The 18,859-nt window shown below is 39.4% G+C and overlaps 1 protein-coding gene across 2 annotated transcripts in view; it reads right to left on the bottom strand.

Annotated features, from left to right (window-relative positions):
• Positions 1 to 18,859, bottom strand: part of ENPP3 (ectonucleotide pyrophosphatase/phosphodiesterase 3) — a 71,942-nt gene extending 53,083 nt beyond the window's left edge. Inside the window, exons 1-5 of one of the 2 annotated variants that reach the window (XM_081529085.1) lie at positions 18,782 to 18,859; positions 11,691 to 11,766; positions 7,681 to 7,803; positions 5,802 to 5,927; positions 1,127 to 1,187 (exon numbers count right to left, since the gene is read on the bottom strand). In XM_081529085.1, the coding sequence (XP_081385211.1) occupies positions 1,127 to 1,187; positions 5,802 to 5,927; positions 7,681 to 7,803; positions 11,691 to 11,766; positions 18,782 to 18,859 (464 nt within the window). Of the gene's footprint in view, positions 1 to 697; positions 802 to 1,126; positions 1,188 to 5,801; positions 5,928 to 7,680; positions 7,804 to 11,690; positions 11,767 to 18,781 lie in introns of those variants that run through there. The other variant, XM_081529087.1, reaches the window with a different exon arrangement.

Raw genomic sequence — 18,859 nt, 5'->3', positions numbered from 1 at the left:
TTTGGTTTCCCAGAATATGCATTTACTGAAGAGTAACCCATTTAACAAATATCTGAGGCAGGCTTTGTGTTAGATGGGTTTCCCCAATAGTTCAGCTGGTAAGTATCCGCCTGCCATGTGGGAGACCTGAGTTCAATCTCTGGGGTGAAAAGATCCCTTGGAGAAGAGAAAGGCTACCCACTCCAGTGTTCTAGGCTGGAGAATTCAAGGACTGTACAGTCCATGGGGTGGCAAGGAATCAGACACAACTGAGGCAGTTAGTACCCAAACTCAAGTCCTTTTTTTTAATTCTAAATTCTTTACTCTTCTACCTAGAAACTTCTGAAGAGGGCAGCTGGATATGGTATAAACCAAAGTAACATGATATACAAACAGACACATTATCCACACACAATTTTTTAAATGAAATAATATTATCTAAAAATGTCTCCATCAATTCTTTCTATAGCCTGATAGTGTTTTCTCTTTCTTTTGTCTCACTATCATGTTCCCACTGCTTGGGCCAGAAGAGTGAAGCAGATGAAGGGCAGAAAGGACAATCGGAGGCAAAGGGGAAATCCACCTTGACTGCGAGGGGACATGGGGCATACTTCCAGAGCTGGACCAAGTCCGGGAGCAGCTGTCATAAACATGTGAAGGGGTTCATGGGAAGGTGGGATGAGAGGTGATGCCTCATGTGTTCATCACCTGTGCCCACCTGACAGTTTTCCTCATCCATTCTCCAACATCCACCTTTCACAGTGAGGCCTTCCATGGACAATTCTCTTCCCTTCCCCTCAGTGAGAATAAATCTGAGGTGCCAGGAGGACAATGGAAAAAGAGTTTTGGCTAACATCATTTAGATCTAAATTCTAGTTCTGATTTTTATAAGACCTTGGGATATTACTTCAAATATTTCAACCGTTTTTTAAGTCATTGTTGTAAGATAATAACTCAATACAAGTTGCTTTGTAAACAATAAAGCAAACCAAAGTGTGTTGTGAGTTGGAAGCTACAAGGAATCTAATCTTTTGTTAACTGTTTTGTTTTCAAATGTAAACATGGTGGGGGAAATTCCATCCTGCCTTAACTACATTTCCGTGTGCCATCTATTAAAGGAGGATAAACATGGCCATGTCCGTCTCACCCTTCTGGGCACTGAGGCTGCTGGGCTGTGCTGCATTCTTCTTCCACCCATGAGGTTTCTCCTGAAAAGCATTAAGATCAACACGTTTAGACAAGAAAAGAGAAACCAACATTCAATGGATATAATCTTTCCAAACGACTTAATTCATGCTATTCCAATGACGAAATTCATACAGAATATGTTAAATGCTAGTTCACATGTTGGCAAGGTCAGTGCCTGTAGCGATTTGCACAGATCAGTAATCTATACTAGCAATATCAAGAATCCCATCTTTACCAAGAAAACAGAGGGAATTCTTTTAGCTGGAAAGGGACAATTTCTATCTTTTTTTTTTTTAAATAAAGTTTTTTCCCTCAAGGACAATGCTTTCCCAACCACTAGGAGAAAATGAGTTTAATAAATGAAAGTGTTAATCCCTCAGTCGTGTCTAGCTCTTTGCAACCCCATGGACTGTAGTCCACCAGGTTCCTCTGTCCATGGGGTTTCCCAGGAAAAAAATACTGGAATGAGTTGCCACTCCCTTCTCCAGGGGATCTTCCCGAGCCGGGAATCAAACCTGGGTCTCCTGCACTACAGGCAGATTCTTTACCAACTGAGCCAGCAGGGGCCCTTTAATTGACGTAGGTAGATAATCTAAAGAAAAATGAAAAGAAAGCATGAATAAAAGAGAAATAACCAAGGAGAATAATTGATATTCATATTAAATGGGAAAAATTGAACAAATTTTTAAGATCATAACTTAAAAATTCTCACTCCATGGATGCTTCTGTTTATAGAATATTTCAGCTCATTAATGAAGTAGAAATGATCGAATATGAATGCCATCATTTGCAACTCCTAATAGGCTATAGTCCATGGGGTCACAAAGAGTTGGACACAACTTAGCAACTCAGCATATACACAATGGATCTATGCAATCATCATACATGCCTAACATCACCAAAATAACCCCAAACAGAAAGATATGCCTCTTGATGGAAGTAACACCACTATGTGTGAAGGATGCATGATAGATAGATAGGTAGATGCTTGAATCTAAACAGTCCTCTAGTTCTAACTAGCAATTTGCAGGAAATATGGGAGAAGACAAAATACTTAATTCACACATGGTCCAATCTACAAATCCCAGACTGGAAAATTCTACGGAATAAGTGACTCCATTTATCCAACATGTAAATTGCATAAGAGGAAATAAAGGAAGGGAGAACCTACTTTTAAAGGACTTGAAATATATCAGCCAGTTGAAATGTCTGAAATCTCTTTGGATCCTACTTGAAACAAATATTTTTTAATATCATGAAACAGAAAAATCTGAACACAGATTAGATATTTGTTGATAATAAATATTATAATTACTGAAGACATTTTTAGATATATTGATGTATTATAATTTTGTTAAATGTTCACCTTTTTTAGATACCTGCTAAAAATATTTATAGATGAATGATATTAGCATTAGGATTTCCTTTGATGTAATCTAAAATTCTCAAAGATAGGTTGGGGGTATTTTATTAAGAAAAAACTCCAAAACTTGAAAAGGAGCAAAAGGAGAACTGATAATTAGACTCCATTTTAATGTCATGCTGGTAATTATTATTATCTTAAAAGCCCCTCTCTGGATTGTCTAATTGCCTAGAAGTATATACCTTTATCTAGCTTATCTTTTACTATTTATTTTACACCTTAGTAAGGATAGTATTTTGGAGGAGGAAATGGCAACCCACTACAGTGTGTTTGCCGGGAAAATCCTATGGACAGTGGAGCCTGGTGAAGCCTAGTAGGCTAAAGTTCATGGGGTCGCAAAGAGTCAGACAGGACTGAGTGACTGAGTACACACACAAGGATTCATTTAATCAATAAAACACTAATAGTGTAACAGATTCTTGTCTGATAGCAGGTAAATTGTCCTGTAAGAAAGCAAATCATTTGTGTCTCACCAAAAATTGTATCTTCAGTGATTTTGTTCCAACACTCTTTCAGTTCTATGTATACTTAGTCTCTGATCCTCTGAACCAGCTTAACATTCCAGCTGGCTATCTCCTTAATGAGTTAATGAGACTTTGATATTTACTTTGTATTTATTACAGTCATATTTTTATCTTTTTGAAAGTTTCACTGTGTCAGCATGAGACAAGATTGGTCATGAGTTGATCATTGCTATAGAAAGGTGATGGACCTAGGGTAAAATCATACTGTTCTCTTCCATCTATACATTAGAAATTAATCTTTTTTTTTTCACAATTCTGAACTTAAAATATAAAAGCAACTAACTGGTTTCTTGAACAAAAATTATTCAAATTCCCTCCAACTCCTGCCTGGAGACACAATTTTGGCAAGAATCATTTACATCTGTAAAGTGTTGAATTCTTAGAGTGAAAAAACACTTACCTTTGTTTAAAAAATAAACTGAAATGATTCAGTGAACATCATCAAAGTAATTAATTAGTGGTAATGGTAAACTTCAACACTGCCTGTAAAAATTGCTTTTGTTTCTGCTAAATTCAAGAACTACTGTGCAATGAATTCAGTGAGAAAATTTACCACATGAGCAGAGGATCACTATTGAGATAAAAAGTTAAGAGTTCACTGCAGTATTCTTGCCTGGGAAATCTTATGGCAGAGGAGTCTGGCAGTCTACAGTCCATGGGGACGCAAAGAGTTGGACACAACTTAGTGACTAAACCACCACCATTCCTTTACATGGATCTAGCACAATTTGTTATCCATTTACCTTGTGTGTATGTGTGTGTGTGTCTGTTTTATTTTATTTTTTTAATTGAAGAAATGCTGGACTGGAAGCACAAGCTGGAATCAAGATTGCCGGGAGAAATATCAATAACCCGAGATACGCAGAAAGTGAAGAGGAACTAAAAAGCCTCTTGATGAAAGTGAAAGATGAGAGTGAAAAAGTTGGCTTAAAGCTCAACATTCAGAAAACTAAGATCATGGCATCTGGTCCCATCACTTCATGGGAAATAGATGGGGAAACAGTGGAAACAGTGTCAGACTTTATTTTGGGGGGCTCCAAAATCACTGCGGATGGTGATTGCAGCCATGAAATTAAAAGATGCTTACTCCTTGGAAGGAAAGTTATGACCAACCTAGACAGCATATTAAAAAGCAGAGGCATTACTTTGTCAACAAAGGTCCAACTAGTCAAGGCTATGGTTTTTCCAGTAGTCAGGTATGGATGTGAGAGTTGGACTGTGAAGAAAGCTGAGCGCTGAAGAATTGATGCTTTTGAACTATGGTGTTGGAGAAAACTCTTGAGAGTCCCTTGGACTGCAAGGAGATCCAACCAGTCCATCCTAAAGGAGATCAGTCCTGGGTGTTCATTGGAGGGACTGATGTTGAAGCTGAAACTCCAATACTTTGGCCACCTCATGCAATGAGTTGACTCATTGGAAAAGACCCTGATGCTGGGAAGGATTGGGGGCAGGAGGAGAAGGGGACGACAGGGGTTGAGATGGCTGGATGGCATCACCGACTACTCGATGGACATGAGTTTGGGTAAACTCCAGGAGCTGGTGATGGACAGGGAGGCCTGGTGTGCTGCAATTCATGGGGTCACAAAGAGTCGGACACGACTGAGCGACTGAACTGAACTGATTTACAGTGCTTCAGGTATGCAACAAAGTGATTCAGTTACATATAAAAAAAAAAAAAAGTTAAGAGTTATAAAATTAGGGTAGAAGCCAGGAGACTACAAAGGTCAGAGGCAGTATGGTCAGTAAACTTATTAGAGAAACAAGCAAACTGGAAGCTATACTTGCTTTGTGAATTTAGATGGATTTTTAATGACACAATACTCACTGTTAAGTACCAGTTATTATTTAAAAACAGATTTACCATTTTGGGCTTTTACTTTCCTTTCTGATTGCTCTTCTTAGCTGATTTTTAATTATATTTTGCATAAAAACTGATTTGTCTATTAGTGCAAAACCTATTTTCTACTAAGGGATAATAGTTAATGTTTCTACGATAACATTTTCTTCCTATTTTAAAAAAATCAAAATTCAATTTAATCTCTTTTTTGTCTAAAAATATTACAGATGTTGATTATGAGAAAAGGGTTGAAAGCAATTACTTCAGCAAAACTTGAAGCAATTTTGTTGTTATATGTATGTGTGCATTTTTCTTAAGTCTCATCAGATATTCAGAGGGATTGGTGATTTTTTAAAAAATCTGCACCCCTAAAGTAGCAAAGCAAGTGAAATCAGGCATTGATAAACCTGGATTCTCATCTTGGCTCTGCATGACCTCTTGCCAGTCCTAAATCAGCCATTAAACCACCACTCAGGACATAGTTGTTTCAACAATCCTATTGGTTTAACCAACTGCTATTTGGGCCAGAGAATCTCATTTGCGATGTTTTAACTTTAGGATCTGCCATCCCATGTCTCAAACCACAAGGATGCCTACCATAGTCATTGGACTGAAAAAGAGCTTGCTCTACAGACAACATGGAACATTGAGTTTTTTCTTCTATAATATCTTTGCTATGAGCTCCCTTCCTCTATCGTACACAAAACACATTTCTTCTCACAGTAAATACATTGAGTCTTTTCTTCCACACAGAGTGGCTAAAAATTCTTTGCCTGGTTTTAATATTTGCAGCCTAGGACAGCTCTAGGGTCACTGAACTCATGGAGGCAAAGGGGCAACACCTGCTTACCTTGGCAAACACTCTTATAGTCAGCACAGCAGTCTTTCTTTTGTAAACAGTCATCTGAACAAGAGCAAAGGCTGGATTCCAATCTGGTCTCCCCACAGCGAAATTTATTGCATGTCCATATTTGAGCTGAAGAATTACACAATTCAGTTTTGAGCATACAACTTCTTTTAAGCATCCAATACCAAAAATACAAACTTCATGCATTACTTCTTATATTATCATACAGTCAAATTCTTAGTTTATCTGCATCCACCAATGAAAATACATAACACAAATAAGGGGCAATCCATCACTTTTCCTCTTTTGGCATGGGTGGCAGAGAGGAATGTAGCTTTATAAGCTGTGGTTCTGGTTTACCTATCAGGTACACCTCTGAGTCTGGCGAAACTGAACACCTGTCCTATTCCCACCCAAGGATAGGAGAACTACTAGCCTTGAGTGACCATTGCCACACAAGAGCAGCCTACCCAGCCTGATCTAAGGACCGACATCAAGGAAGAGGCAGTGACAACAGAAGTAACAGGAACATGGTCAGGTCTGTAAGGACACAGGCAGCCAGGGTACATTCCAGCTGACAGTGAAAGAATGGTAGATCAACTCCCCAACGTGCCTCTGGTATTTTTCCAAGATGGGCACTTATTGTGAGATCAGTTTCAGTAAATCTAGAGCTAACAGCAAGAGGCTGAATCTACAAGCTAACAAGAGGAGATTGCTTCCTAGAGGGCCACCTGCCAGGAAATGGTGATTGGCATTAATGTCAGCCCTGCAATCAGACAAATGCATTGGCTAGGTGACAGCTGTATGTTTCAGTCATGCAGAATTCTTCATTCTTCATTATATATTATGTACTTAGAAAGAAAACATTTTTAATAATGAATTAAAGGGAATACAGATCTTATCCATACTGGGTTATCCTCTCCCTCAAGCCCTTTTCAGAGAGAATAATGTAAGAAGCTCCACTGTCCTAATGTTCATTATCATTAAACCACTAGTCACACCACCACTACTTTCCTTGACTTCCTAGAAAATTAGATATTGCAAACTAAGCTGTCTCTTCCACCTCAAGAACAATGATTCTCAAGTTGTGTTTTGTGGAGCACTGGCATCAGAATAACCAGCTTTCTATGGGAGTCTTATGCTCTCCAAGAACCATTAAAAATGAAATTAAATAAGATGACAGGCCATAGGAAAACTCCTTTGAAATGTGTATAATTTGACAGTATTTTATCTGCTGGATACTGTTATTCCTCAACCTCAACTAAACAAAGTGTAAATTCTATCTTTAGAATACTGAAAAAGAAGACAGGCTAATACTAGATCCTGAATACAAGGTGTTATGGGCTAAATTGTGTCCCTTCCCAAAAATGCTGAAGTCTTAACTCTCTTCCCCCATTACTATGAATGTGACCTTATTTAGAAAAGGTTTCTTTGCAGACAAATTAAAATGAGGTCATTAGCGTGGGTCCCAACCCAGTGTGACTGGTATTCTTCTTGTAACAAGAGGAAATTTGGACATGAACACATGCAGAGGGAAGACTGTGAAGACACGGGGAGAAGGTCATCTGGAGATAAGGGCAGATTTTTGAGTTTTGCTGCCACAAGCCAAGGAACACCAAGGATGGCCAGCAACCTACCAAAACCTAGAAAAGAGGCAAAGAATGGATTCTCCCTCACAGTCTTGGAAAGAACCAACACTGCCAACACCTAGAACTTGGACTTCTAGTTTCCAGAATTTCTGTGGCGTAAGCCACTCAGTATGTGGGACTTTGTTATGTCAGCCCAAGCAAATTATTAACACACAAGTGTCTGGTGAGCATTTGTACATGCATTAATGATCACACAACCAACATGCTAATAAACTTGCTCTCAGAGTTCATACTTGATTGCACACAGGTGTCTTCAAAGTCCCAGCAGCAGTCGCCTCGGCCTTTACATCCCACATCACAGCGGCAACCCTCCAGTCCTCTATGTGAAGCATCAAAACATTTTTTTCTGCAGCTGCCTGTAGGGTGAAGGGATAAGGAAATCAGTGTTCAGCAGTTATCCAATGTCTCAAAGTTTGATGGTGGAAGCACAAGAAGTGCCCAGCACAGATTAGGACAGAAAAGTAGATAAGTAGATAAGTTTTATTGCACTGCCTGACTCATGAGTGCAAAGTGATAAATAATAAATAATACATAATAATTGATTTTTCCCCAGGACTCCAGAGAGGTCCCAGACTCAAAGACACCAGGGGCCATTAGGAGCGGGTAGGAGGGACACACAGAGGCTAAATGTAGTAAAGTTGGTTGAAAGTCTGGACCCCACCTTCCACTTCAGAATAGAAGGCTCATAATTTGGAGAAAAGTGGGAGAAGCTGCTTTCGTCACAGAGGCAGCAGACATGGAGGACAGCCATAATGAGAAAAAAGGATGAACAAGTCTTACTCTTCAATGGAACAGATGGTCACCAGACCTTGGAGGACAGCTGGATAGCATCCAACATGAAGGATCAGAACAAACAAGAGAAAAAGGGAAAACCTTTGAAGAGGAAATAATGCAAGGAGTAGAAGAGTTAAACACACACACACACACACACACACGCAACTGATTGAGATGCTCAGAAAAGATATCGCATTCATGAAATAAGAAAGTAAACTAATTTTTAAAAGGCAAATCATGTTCAGGGTGCTCTTGGAAATAAAAAAACATGAGAGCAGTAATGAAAAATTCAGTGGCGGGGTGTGGTAGGCAGAATTATTGTTCTCAGGAAGGTTCCCTCCCCTAATCCTCGAGACTATGAATATATTGCCTTACATGGTAAAGGGGCTTTGCAGATGTAATTGAGGCTACTACTTAGTTGACCCTGAAACAGGGAGGTAGTACTGAAAAGTGAAAATAAAGATGATATTGTTAAAGAAGTCATAATAAAATTTCCCAGAATTGAAGAGCAAATATTACATCAAAGTTGCTCACCAAATTTTCACAGCAAAACTCATACCAAGGGATCAACAGGGTTAGAGAGATCTGGAAAGCTCTCAGAGAAAGAGCAGGAGAAATATATAAAGGATCTTAAGTCAGAATGATATCAGAAAAGCAACACTGGGAGAGGGCATAGGTCAAATGACATGTTGGATACACGCAATAAGTAGATAAGTGCATAAGAATAGGTGCACGCATAGCAATTAGATAGCAACAAAGTTCAGTGAGAAAGTAAGAGGAAGGGTTTATATACCATTTACATAAAATGTCTTTACATTTTTACATTCATTCTGCTCCTTTGAAACATTTTCTGCACTTGAATTTCAGGACACAGCAATCACCTGGCTTCCCTCCCACATCCCTGTCCACTCTTTCCTAGTCTTCTTCCTTCATCTTCCAGTCCTTTAAGGCTGGCATACCCTGGTCATGTTGCTTTAAATACCATATATGGTGCTGGTATTCACCATGATATATGTGCAGTCAGAACTTCCCTGAATGCCAGCCTTATATATCCAACTACTTTTTGACTTTTCTACTTGGACATCTGGTAGATACTTCAAATTTCAAGTATCCAAAACTGAGTTCCTGACTATTCCTCCCAAACCAACTCCTTCTACAGTCTTATCCAATCTCAATTATGGAAATTTCCATATTTTCAGGTGTTCATGCTGAAATCCCGAGGTCATTCTTGACTACTCTATTTCTTACTCCATATTCAACCTGTTGATACAGTCTATCTACTACATCAAAAGATCTCCAAATCCAAATACTTCTTCCCAGTTACAATGCTACCACCCTGGTCCAAGACATATGGCTCTTCTATATCATTGCAATAATTTTCTAACTTGTCTCTCTACTTCTAGTATCACTCAGGCATTTATTCAGCAGCCTGAGTGATCGCATAGAAAAGCAAACAACAGCATGTCATTCCTTTACTCAAAACCTCCAGTCAATCCCCATCACACTCAATGAAAGCTGAAGCCCATATTTTGACCTACCAACCTCTCTATGATCTGACTCTTCTTTGGTTGATCTCATTTTATGACTACCCTCCCTCTAGTCCTTTTAGTTCTAGCTCACTGATCTCCTGTTATTCTTTAAATAGAACATGCCAGGCAAGAATAGCACTTGCTATTTTCTCTTGCCTAAAATGTTCTTTGCCAAAATATCCTTGTTTCTTCCCCACTTCCTCCAGCTCTTTACTCAAAAGTTATTACATACTTCTTACCTGTCCTGACTCTGTATTTCATGTTCCTCTTTTCAGTTTTATTTATTCCTTAGCACTTTCTCTATCATATTATATATACATATATAGTGTATTTTTTTTCTTGTCTGTATTCCAACTCTTTGAAGGATTTTTGTCTGTTTCTTGTAGCACTATATTCCCAGTAATTAGAATAGCACTGAGTACAGAGTCAGTGCTTATTTGTTGACAACAAGTAAAAAAAGGATGTGCACATAAAACGATAAAATTGTCATTCAAACTAGAAAAACTAGTTTAAAAACTCATACTTGAAAAAAATACTGCCTATGAAAAGTACATCAATTAGAGCAGAGAATGGTGAAAATGATCAAGAGTTGGGGATTACGAAACAAGAGTTGTGGTGGAAGAATGAGGGGGTGACTATGTTAAGGATGCTGGCAAAGAGGGATCAGTGTTAAACGCCAATCTCCTGGACAAGAGGGTGAGGGGAAGGATGGCATATAAGCCCTGATAGACCGAGATGAAAGGAAGAGAATGAGGAACAATGAGTCTGGGGAGCCAGTCAATAGCTGTACTAACATAAGGAAGGGATGGAAAGAGCTGCATTAATTGGAGATTTTGTTCAGAGATTACCATTGCCTTTTGCAATTAAGTTATGTGATTTGTGGGAGGAAATAACCAAGAAATGATGCCCACCTGTATGCACTAACATCAGAATAATACCACCCAAATGGCCTGCCAACATTTGATAGATCTAGGACTGGTACTGCAGCTCAGAAACACAGCAGAAAAATGACCAGAAAAGATAGGCATTTTCCAGTCAATGCCCATCTCTCAGTTCCACTGTGTTCCCATGTGACACTAGGGGAACTGCGTGTCTGTAAGTTAACTGAAAACATATTGGAAAATTGCCAGTTAACATCACCAAGGGTCTCCCAATGAGGAAGCAATAAGACTTTCTCCATCGGAGTCAAATTAGAAGCTTATCAACCAAATTAAAAAGGAGAATAAATTATCTAACATTTGATCTCAAACTTTCCCTGAATAAAAGTGTCTAAACAATACATAGCAAGATTATAGTAAACGCACATAAAGTGCATTTATAGAGTCACTTATAAATGGCTTATTTACTCTTACATACTAATAGGATACGGCAAAAGACATATGAGGTATTTTGATATTTTGAGCCATGAATCTCCTATTTTTTCTATGCTTATTATGACAAAAATAATAATAATAATAATTGTGAAGCTCTTACTGTGCACTTTATTTCAGGAAAGTGGCACTGCCTAACCAGGAAATAGTGAGATTTCAAGGATAAGGTAATATTAACGTCAAGTACAAACATGGTGGCTAGAGGTCCTGGGAATGAAGCAACTAAGACTTTCAAAGCCGAGTTTATCATCTGGTATTAATGATAGAGTAGGAGTAGGGAGAGAAGGAATCTTTGATCCAGTTACCAAAATCCTCTAGAAAGGTGATGAAAAGTAAGTGGGGAAATACTGGAATGATATGAACCTCAAAGAAGAAGGGAGATGAGGTCAAAGGGGAAAGTCCAGAAATGGCAACGGATAGTGCTAACCACAGAAAAGTGGGGTGTGGAGAAAGAGGAGCCTAGCAGGGGAAAAGCTATGTGCGGGAGAGAGGAGGCAAGTCCAAGTTCTAACAGTGAAGGTGAGGGGAGAGAAGGAAAAGAAAGTTCTGAGGAAATGCCGAGAGGTGTACCTTGCTCTTCTTGTCGTCTAAGTCCAGCCACCAGGCCTAATGCAAGTGACACAGCCACCAACAAAATGAGAAGAACCTGTTATAAAATTTTTAAAAATGTGACCTTTACAATTTCATTAAAATATACAAAAATCCAGATACCCCGTCTCCCCCAATGATTGTTAGGGGAGCACAGTGTGCTAGCTTTGGTAGCCCAGATGTAAAGAACCTGCCCACAATGCAGGAAGCTGGGGTTTGATCCCTGAGTCAGGATGATTCCCTGGAGAGGGAATGGCAACCCACTCCAGTATTCTTGCCTGGAGAACTCCATGGAAAGAGGAGCCTGGCAGGCTACAATCCATGGAGGAGCAAAGAGTCAGACACCAATGAGCAACTTTCACTGGCTCATTCCCTGGATGATTGTTGGAGTACAGTGTGCTAGCTTTTCATAATACCAGGATTTTAAAATACCATTGATTACAGATTTTAAATTCAAATACATTAGTCCCAGTTGGTTTAACCCCAAATTGAGTTAAAGTAAAAATGAAAGCAAGAGGGCCAATTATCTTTGCACGTTTTCCTTTCTTAACTAGATACATGTTTGGAGATCATTTATTTAAATGACTTATTTATTTTAGTCACTCAGTCCTGTCCAACTCTTTGCAACCTCATGAACTGTAGCCTACCAGGCTCCTCTTTCCATGGAATTCTACACAAGAATACTGGAGTAGGTTGCCATTCCCTTCTCCAGGGGATCTTCCCAACTCAGGGATCAAACCCTGGTCTCCTGCATCGTGGGCAGATTCTTTACCTTCTGAGTCACAAAGGAAGCCCTATATACTTAAAAGTATCCCAAAACTCTGAAATCATGAACTACCGCATTTCCAGGAAACAGGATTTCTGATCGTGAGAAAATAGTGAAGGTATTTAACATACACAAACATAATCTCCAAACAATTTACTAGCAAATTACCTGCTTTGATCTACATAGCAAGCAAATGTTTTAGGATAATCTGGAAGTCATTGACTAAAGATTGTGTATATAATCATTATCACCACTGCTGACAAAGCTTTTCAGTGTAATGGACTTCATACTATAACTGAAATTAAACCGTGACATAAATTAAAGAGAATTCTATTCACTGATCTCTTTCCCCATCAAGTCCAATGATAAGTGTCCTGGATGATACAGCTTGAACACACAGTTTACTTAGGTAAATGAGATACAGAGATTACTTATGTCAACTACAAAATGGCATCCCTGGTGGCTCAGATGATAAAGAATCTGCCTGCAATTCGGGAGACCCAGGTTTGATCCCTAGGTTGGGAAGATCTCCTGGAGAAGGAAATGGCAGCCCACTCCAGTATTCTTGCCTGGAGAATTTCATGGACAGAGGAGCCTGATGGGCTACAGTCCATGGGATCACAAAGACTGAGCGACTAACATTGCACTTTCACAATCTGGCACTTGCCAAAAGCATTGACAGCGACTGAACTTGAAAAAGGGCATGTGCCATCTGACTCTGCGGGAGGTTGAATTCTGTGCTGCTGCAGCTGTTGACCTTTAACACCCCCTGAGGGAGTTCAGGGCGGACTGAGGCACTCCTTGCTCCAGGGAATCTGGTGGAACAGGTCTTTCAGTTCAGTTTAGTCACTCAGTCCTGTCCGACTCTTTGCCACCCCATGAACCACAGCATGCCAGGCCTCCCCGTCCATCACCAGCTCCCTGAGTATACCCAAAGCCATGTCCATCGAGTCGGTTATGCCATCCAGCCATCTCATCCTCTGTCATCCCCTTCTCCTGCATTCAGTCTTTCCCAGCATCAGGGTCTTTTCCAATGAGTCAACTCTTCGCATGAGGTGGCCAAAGTATTGGAGTTTCAGCTTCAACATCAGTCCTTCCAATGAACACCCAGGACTGATCTCCTTTAGGATGGACTGGTTGGATCTCCTTGCCGTCCAAGGGACTCTCAAGAGTCTTCTCCAACACCACACTTCAAAAGCATCAATTCTTTGGCACTCAGCTTTCTTTATAGTCCAACTCTCACATCCTTACATGACTACTCGAAAAACCATAGCCTTGACTAGATGGACCTTTGTTGGCAAAGTAAGGTCTCTCCTTTTTAATATGCTATCTAGGTTGGTCATAACTTTCCTTCCAAGGAGTAAGCGTCTTTTAATTTCATGGCTGCAGTCACCATCTGCAGTGATTCTGGAGCCCAGAAGAATAAAGTCAGCCACTGTTTCCACTGTTTCCCCATCTATCTGCCATGAAGTGATGGGACCGGATGCCATGATCTTAGTTTTCTGAATGTTGAGCTTTAAGCCAACTTTTTCACTCTCCTCTTTCACCTTCATCAAGAAGCTCTTTAGTTCCTCTTCACTTTCTGCCATAAGGGTGGTGTCATCTGCATATCTGAGGTTATTGATATTTCTCCAGGCAATCTTGACTGCAGCTTTTACTTCCTCCAGCCCAGCGTTTCTCATGATGTATTCTGCATATAAGTTAAATAAGCAGGGTGACAATATACAGCCTTGACGTACTCCTTTTCCTATTTGGAACCAGTCTGTTGTTCCATGTCCAGTTCTAACTGTTGCTTCCTGACCTGCATACAGGTTTCTCAAGAGGCAGGTCAGGTGGTCTGGTATTCCCATCTCTTTCAGGATTTTCCACAGTTTATTGTGATCCACACAGTCAAAGGCTTTGGCGTAGTCAATAAAGCAGAAATAGATGTTCTTCTGGAACTCTCTTGCTTTTTCGATGATCCAGCGGATGTTGGCAATTTGATCTCTGGTTCCTCTGCCTTTTCTAAAACCAGCTTGAACATCTGGAAGTTCACGGTTCACGTATTGCTGAAGCCTGGCTTAGATAATTTTGAGCATTACTTTACTAGCCTGTGAGATGAGTGCAATTGTGCGGTAGTTTGAACATTCTTTGGCATTGCCTTTCTTTGGGATTGGAATGAAAACTGACCTTTTCCAGTCCTGTGGCCACTGCTGAGTTTTCCATATTTGCTGGCATATTGAGTGCAGCACTTTCACAGTGTCGTCTTTCAGGATTTGAAATAGCTCAACTGGAATTCCATCACCTCCACTGGCTTTGTTCATAGTGATGCTTCCTAAGGCCCACTTGACTTCACATTCCAGGATGTCTTTAGATAGCTAGATATTTTCAGAAACTGATTTCAGTATTCCAATCCCTGCATCTCTTCATATGCAGAAGAGATGCCCTAAATCTTCATATGCACTAAATCTCTTCATGATGAGATGAGTTCCTTATGACTAACAGAAAACCTTTTGTAAAATGAGTCCTTAATAGCACTGAACTTCTCCTTCCATTCATGAAGGTGAACCAGGAGAGTGAAAAAGCTTGCTTGAAGCTCAACATTCAAAAAACTAGGATCATGACATCTGGTCTCATCACTTCATGGCAAATAGATGGGGGAAAAGTGGAAACAGTGGCTGACTTTATTTTCTTGGCCTCCAAAATCACTGCAGATGGTAACTGCAGCCATGAAATTAAAGACTCTTATTCCCTGGAAGAAAAGCTATGACAAACCTAGACAGCATATTAAAAAGCAGAGACATTACATTGCTAACAAAGGTCCATATAGTCAAAGCTATGGTTTTTCCAGCAGTCATGCTGCTTGGAAGAAAAGCTGTGATAAACTTAGCGTATTAAAAAGCAGAGACAGCATTTTGCTGACAAAGGTCCGTAAGTCAAAGCTTTTTTTTTTCCAGTAGTCTTGTATGGATGTGAAAGTTGGACCATAAAGAAGGCTGAGTGCTCAAAAAATGATGCTTTCAAACAGTGATGCTGGAGAAGACTCTTGAAGAATCCCTTGGACAGCAAGGAAATCAAACCAGTCAATGCTTAAGGAAATCAGCCCTGATTACTCATTGGAAGGGCTGATGCTGAAGCTGAAGCTCCAATACCTTGGCCACCTGATGCAAAGCGCAGACTCATTGGAAAAGACCCTGATGCTGGAAAAGATTGAGGACAGGAGAAGGGGGCCAACAGAGGATGAGACGGTGGGTGGTATAACCAACTCAAACTCAGACATGAATTTGAGAAAACTCAGAGAGATCGAGAAGGACAAGAAAGCCTGGCGTACTGCAGTACATGGGGTAGCAAAGAGTTGGACTTGACGGAGAGACAGAATAACAAAAACCCCCTTCACCAAAATCTTATATATTGACCTTCCCCCACTGCCTCCTTGGACCTGTCTCGCAGAGCTATCTGAGGTGCTTTCTCCTGGGCTGCAGCCCTCATTTATTCCAAAAGAAAACTTACCTTGCAACTCTCAAGTTGTGCATTTTTTTAGTTTGACATTAGGAAAGTATTTTATAATGCCAATGAAATTTGTTATTTTTTTTAAATCACTTTCATGAAAGAAAAAAACCAATATCAAAATTTGCTTTTGATAATAAAGACCCTACATAAGGTATAGATTTGTTTGTTTGTTTGCCTTCTGGAAATCAACTAAAAATGAACACATCTAACTTCCAAAATGGAAGTGAATTCAAGGATGGAGAAACATGTTAAATACTATGAAAGCAATTCTCATATGAAGTTTCAAAGTTAGCCCAAGGTCAGTTACCTCCAACAGGTATTCATTCAGTAGAGAAGATGAAGAGGAAAAATGAACATAAACAGTTATTAAATAACACCATTAGCACTTTTCCCCTTATTTTGATTCTCAAAAGCCACAGATTTAGATTAAGGCTAAAAATGTTACAAAGCAAAAATGCACTGGGAAACTTTCCTATGATAAACCTCACGAGTCAGAGTCAGCTATGTGTCAGTTTACACCTTATTTTTTGGTTCTTTTACCATTCAAACTTGCCAGAAAAATAAGCAACATCTAGCTGTCTTTTGTTGTTGCTGCAGCTGTCATTAAGACTATCAGTCATGTCTGACTCTTTGTGACCCCATGGACTGTAGCCTGCCAGGCTCCTCTGTCAATGAGATTCTCCAGGCAAAAATACTAGAGTGGGTTGCCATTTCCTCTTCTAGGGGATCTTCTTGACCCAGAGATTGAACCCAAGTCTCCTGTATCTCCTGCACTGGCAGGTGGATTCTTTACCACGGAGCCACCTGGGAAGCCCCAAGGGTAAGAAGGTTCATTTTCAATCTTGTATAATCATGACTCTATCTATGTAACTCTGAATAAGCTTCTTGATATTAAGGTGCAAATATATCTCAAACTATCTCATGCTATCTACAAATTGCGGAGGGGAGTACTCTGAACTCCAAAAATTAGCGAGAAACTAACATTTGATTTTAGCTTGACTGAATAAAGAATGCTAGAAACATAGCTACATTTAAAATTTCATAATACAACTTTTACTAAAATCTAGAAATAGTTGAAACTATGATTTTAAAATATTGAGCTTCTATTTATGTGTACTAATAAATCATTTAAAAGGATACAAAGTAGGGAAATATATGATGAACAAGATTTGCTCTCAAGGAATTGATAATTCCCTGAATTTATAAGATAGGATCAGTTCAGTTCAGTCGCTCAGTCGTGTCCGACTCTTTGTGACCCCATGAATTGCAGCACGCCAGCCCTCCCTGTCCATCACCAACTCCCGGAGTCTACCCAAACCCGTGTCCATTGAGTCGGTGATGCCATCCAGCCATCTCATCCTCTGTCGTCCCCTTCTCCTCCTGCCCCCAATCCTTCCCAGCATCAGGGTATTTTCCAATGAGTCAGCTCTTCACATCAGGTGGCCAAAGTATTGAAGTTTCAGCTTCAACATCAGTCCTTCCAATGAACACCCAGGACTGATCTCCTTTAGGATGGACTGGTTGGATCTTCTTGCAGTCCAAGGGACTCTCAAGATAGGGTAAGTTTGATAAATGGCATAAGAGCTAAAAGTTCTCAGAATAACAAATGTCAAAATTCCCAGAAATATAAATGGAATATCTTGAGAGTTCCCTTTGTTATATAGTCATTGACCTCAATACTTTACACACGTTGTTTCACTTTCATCTCCAAACAATGCTTGCATGAAAGAGAGAATGATGATGGCATTAAGTAAAGTTGGGAATCTAGGAGAAAACTGCAGCGGGATAGTTGTGAGAAAATCACGCAAATGGTTTTGACTATAAGGTAGATACTGGAGGAAGGGCAAGCAGGCACTCGCTATCTTAGGACTGAAACTCAGTCAGAGGTGAGAACTAGTGGCTTATGGGGAATTCCTGGTGGAGAATACATTCTTAAATCCATGAAAGGTTAGAGTCCCTAAAGAAAAGATCTTCACACAGTGTTTGGTGAAATGCCCAAAGAGAAGAAAGATAAATAAACAAATAATTCAGATAAGGAGAAAAGTGCTAAAAACAGGAATTTCAATGTCATCATGAAAGCAAGGGGAGAGAATTCAAAATGAGAAATTATTCCACAATATCTGTGTACTGTTGTTATGGAGACCTAGCAGGGAGAAGGACAGGGGAAAAAGATTAACTTTTGAGAAGGCAGCTTCAGTGCAGTAAAAAAAAAACAAAAAAACAAAAAACTAGAGAATAAAAAAAGGTTGGGTGGTGAGAAAACTGAGGCAATGAAGAGAGTTGGAAGTTCGATGGTAAAAGGAAAAGAGAATGTAATAAAATCAAGGAAAGTTTTTGTTTGTTTTAGGACAGGGAAGATCTTATGGTACAAAAGAACAAGAAAGAGAAAACAGGCAAAAGAGACCATCCCTAGGAGTAAATAAATGGCATAAAATCAATCAATCAATCAATCTTGAAAAAAGAATTAAAGACACTGATTTTAATTCCTCACCCTCTGGTCTTAACATACTCGTGCACAAAGGTGACTTGGGAGATAATTATAATTATAATCATGGTAAAATCAGTGCTGCTAAGTATTTTGCCACAGATTCCAGTTTTTTAGATTGACCAAATATTAATTTGTTGTTATGCAAATTTCTTATTTGCAAAATGTCATTTAAATCCTTCACTTTGCTTTAGAGTTGTCATCAGCGGTAAAACTGAACACAGTTACTTAAAACTTCATATTTTAATAGCAACACAAACAAATATAATCCTAGAGTCATACCCATACCTTTTGCCACAAACTACAAAGGTGAAAATGTTAAAATGTACTTACAATACAAATTATTTTGTACTTCTTAACAGTTTTTCTCTTAACAGTTTCTTCCGTTGATAAACTCAGTGTAGATTGCAT

This window comes from Giraffa tippelskirchi, chromosome 9, assembly GCF_054371585.1.
Source record: "Giraffa tippelskirchi isolate mGirTip1 chromosome 9, T2T-mGirTip1v1.2.pri, whole genome shotgun sequence".
NCBI lineage: Eukaryota > Metazoa > Chordata > Mammalia > Artiodactyla > Giraffidae > Giraffa > Giraffa tippelskirchi.
Note: the sequence above shows the minus strand (reverse complement) of the source record. Positions and strands in the feature narration are given on the sequence as shown.